This window comes from Ostrinia furnacalis, unplaced genomic scaffold (assembly GCF_004193835.3).
Source record: "Ostrinia furnacalis isolate ACB-3 unplaced genomic scaffold, ASM419383v2 OfSCF7032, whole genome shotgun sequence".
Classification (NCBI taxonomy): Eukaryota; Metazoa; Arthropoda; class Insecta; order Lepidoptera; family Crambidae; genus Ostrinia; species Ostrinia furnacalis.
The window spans coordinates 1-3,511 of NW_021137271.1; the positions used below are offsets into that span (position 1 = coordinate 1).

At 37.3% G+C, this 3,511-nt stretch overlaps 1 protein-coding gene across 1 annotated transcript; it reads right to left on the reverse strand.

Annotated features, from left to right (window-relative positions):
• Nucleotides 1-1,036: 1,036 nt before the first annotated feature.
• Nucleotides 1,037-1,655, reverse strand: LOC114363241 (uncharacterized; the record flags this gene model as incomplete). Its single annotated transcript, XM_028318917.1, has 2 exons — nt 1,152-1,655; nt 1,037-1,081 (listed from the first exon to the last, which is right to left on the reverse strand). Coding segments are annotated over exons 1-2 (300 nt in total), but the record flags the coding sequence as incomplete, so codon positions are not given.
• Between the last annotated feature and the right edge of the window lie 1,856 nt (nt 1,656-3,511).

Below are 3,511 nucleotides of genomic sequence, written 5' to 3' on the forward strand. Positions count from 1 at the left end.
GGACCATAACTCTATCCTAGTACAACAGAGTCACTTATAGTGACCACTGATGGTAAAAATTTAAAAGCCAACCGACATATTTTACGAGATTCAACTGTTGCGATTCTGAGCTGGATGCGGCTGGTGCGCTCACGCGCATGACACGTGATGACTGTTTTGAAAGTCAGGAGGTCAAGTCCTCTGTTTTCATCGGTTGTCTGCCTTTCGGGGAAGTCCCTTCAAGGTTAAAATCGTATAAGAAAGGACTTTTTGGTGGCTGCTGATTTGATTTTGGGATTCAATTCCAGATCAGCCCCAAACTTTGAAGTTCGCTAGGCAGTTTTTCGTGTTTTGGAAAGTTTTTATCAAAAGACATGGCGTCAATCTTCGGTGTTTGTAATAAATAAATAAATAGATGAGTCTTTTAACAATTTCACACAGCGCCAGCTGGCCCCAAAGTAGGTAATAATTGATCTTATCTTTAATGAGTCTAAGTAGAATTACGTTTTTTCTGATAAGGAATTCTTAGTAGACAGTCGAGAAAATGCGATTGGCATCGATAAGAAATTCATATTAAGGTAATTGTGTTGAGGCTTGTCCTACACAGGATCATCACCAATATTACAATCTCATCATGAAGGGGCGCAGCTGTTTCAGACCAACAGCGTTGCAGGTGTGGAATCTAATTGATTTCTAGTTTCAGCAGCAGCGGAAGCGGCGCAGATGTCAACGAAAGCAGCAGCGTCGGCGGCGGCAGGGTTCGAGGCTAAGGGTTCTGAGTCCAATGTTTCGATAGCCACTAATGGTTTTTCACCTGCTAACGATTTGGCGTGTATCATATCACCACCCGGTAGTGTGGATATAAACCCATCAAATTATGTCTTATTAAGACAACTCCCAATTTTTAAACAAGTAGGTATGCATTATTGCATTTTTTTTTTAATGTGATATGTACTTTTACCAGTATGGAACAGCCCTTTCGACTGCCTGCTAAAATATGTAGCGGGTAGGTAACAACTTAACACGAATTATCTGCATGCCTAGTAATATTGCTCACTGTCGGCTGACTTAGGCCATGGAGGTCACCAGCATCATCTTGTACCTGAAAATGTATGAAAATAATTATAGCAGCCACGACAAAGGGATAAAATAAAACACTTTTTTGTGCTTACCTCACGACGTCCCCAACATCTTATGGCCACTAAAACTTGCAGTTCAGGACACGTGCCACCACCTCTAGCGCTCTGAACCAGATCATCTTCCACCAAATCTATGATGGTGCGCACTGTGTCCTTATTGAACCTATATTTTATTTTAAAATTTAGGTCCCGCAAATCGAATGGGTTGCTTCGTTGGCGGTAGAGCTTTCTACGTCGCGCTGGGTCGGCATTATTGGCTAAATGCACAATTGCATTTATAGCATTCATTTTCACAAGCAAGGATCACAGCAAGGATATTTTGAATAAATAAACCAACGAAGTGACATTCATATGAAATGACATTTATAAAAGTTAGGTTAAAATAGGTTTATTAGAGCTTTAAACAAGGCCCGAGCTCTCGATAACTTATCACACAGATAAAAGAGGATTTTAGCGCTAAATGACGATTATGAATAACAATTTTTATCAAACGTTTTATAAACCTCTATTAAGCATTTGATAAAATGTGAAAAATGATTATGAATAAGACCGCAAGTCTTAATGGTATAAAGACGAGGAGAATATTCATTGTCCAAATCTTAATACTTTTACTTTTTTATTAGTAGTACTTTATTCATAATATTGCCCGAAGTTATTAATCGACCGTATTTACGTATCTCTCTGTATAGTTCACAGCACTTGCTTGTCAAAATTAATAATAACCTTAGGCTCAGTTGCACCACCTAACTTTAACGGTAACTATGACGATAACCGGTGATTTTTGTATGGAATTTGGCAGATTTTTGACGTTTGTCAAAGCTAAAGTAAGATGTTGCAACCCAACCTTAGAAAAGCGACGTGTAATGATGATGTTACCAGCATTGACTTATGGTGACAATATATTTCGTATAAATAAACTATCATTGTTAACATCTTTACATCAGCAATAAATTCTTCTTCTTCTTGTCAACAAAAAGCCTTTGCTTTGTCGACTGGAGAACAAAATCGCATTCGCACTCAAAGTGTGAGTTGAGCATAAATTGATTTTATTTTTACAAGCTTTTTATTACTTTCACATGTCTGGTGTCTGTCGTCAAATCTTGCAACTTAAAATTGACCCACTTCCCGGTTTCCTATTGAGCTGAAATTTTGCATACATGTGTAAGTCCGATGACAATGCAATATTATGGTACCATTGAGCTGGTCTGATGATGGAGTCGGGAGGTGGCCATAGGAACTCCTAAACAAAACGGCGGAAACTCATCGAGTTTGGGTTCGTTGGATTTGTCTTTTCGAGCACTTTAGTGTTAGATAACGTCCAGGGTCCTGAGATTAAGATATAACTAAAAAGTGTAAAATAAAATTATAATAAAAATAAACTTTTTTAAAAACAAGCTTTTATTCTGAATTTCGAAAGCTTGTAGCGCAAACAGAGAAAAAGAGGAATAAATTCCATGCGCGATACAAACTTTCGAAATTCAGAATAAAAGCTTGTTTTTAAAAAAGTTTATTTTTATTATAATTTTATTATGATTTTGTCAACGCGACATTCGTTCGATTCCTTTTGACTACAATTCTTGATAGCTTATAACCTTTCCTCCCGTTCTTTTTCTTCTCCTTTTGTTTATAACCAGGTTCATTCCTCAATGCACATTACTTGATGGCAATATAACTGTCATTTGCCTCATATACATATACAACATTTGCAGTTAACCAGAATAAACAAATAATGCTTAAATATTAACACAAACATCATTCCTCCAATGTTCTCCTTCAATGTCGGCAAGACCATTCAAATAAAAAATGAGGAGTTAATACTTCGTTGCAACATTTCTCATATACAAACATCACATCAAGCCAAACTCTATAACCTTATGCAGTTCCAATAAGTGCTATTTTGCAACTAAAATGTTGTAACTAACTAAAGTATGATGTGCTGTACAAGTAATAGGAAGCCGGGACCCTCATCGTGGCAGAGGTGCGCTTGACAGCTGAAGCGGACGTAAATAAACGGCTGCGTTTATGTAAGTCCAGAGTGGTCAGATGGAAAACATCTTAGAAATTTTCTAAGATGACACTACATATATTTCTTAATGTACTCTCTGAAATCAGGAAAGTAATGTTATGCTTGGTTCAATTCAGAAAATATGGAACCTTTTGCGCAAGGCGGCGATTTTTCCACGCAAATTACTGGATGTTAACCACTCACGTCGTAAGTCTCTTAAAAGTCCGTACTGTACTGTACTGCACTTTACTCGTGATTAGGTATCGCATTCTTAGAATGATTTAGTACATATACAGTCATCGGTCTCCCTTCAGTACATGTTATATTTCAAACTTCTCCTTATATTCTTCTGACTAAATTCGTTCCACGTTCCAAAACAGTAAGCTAC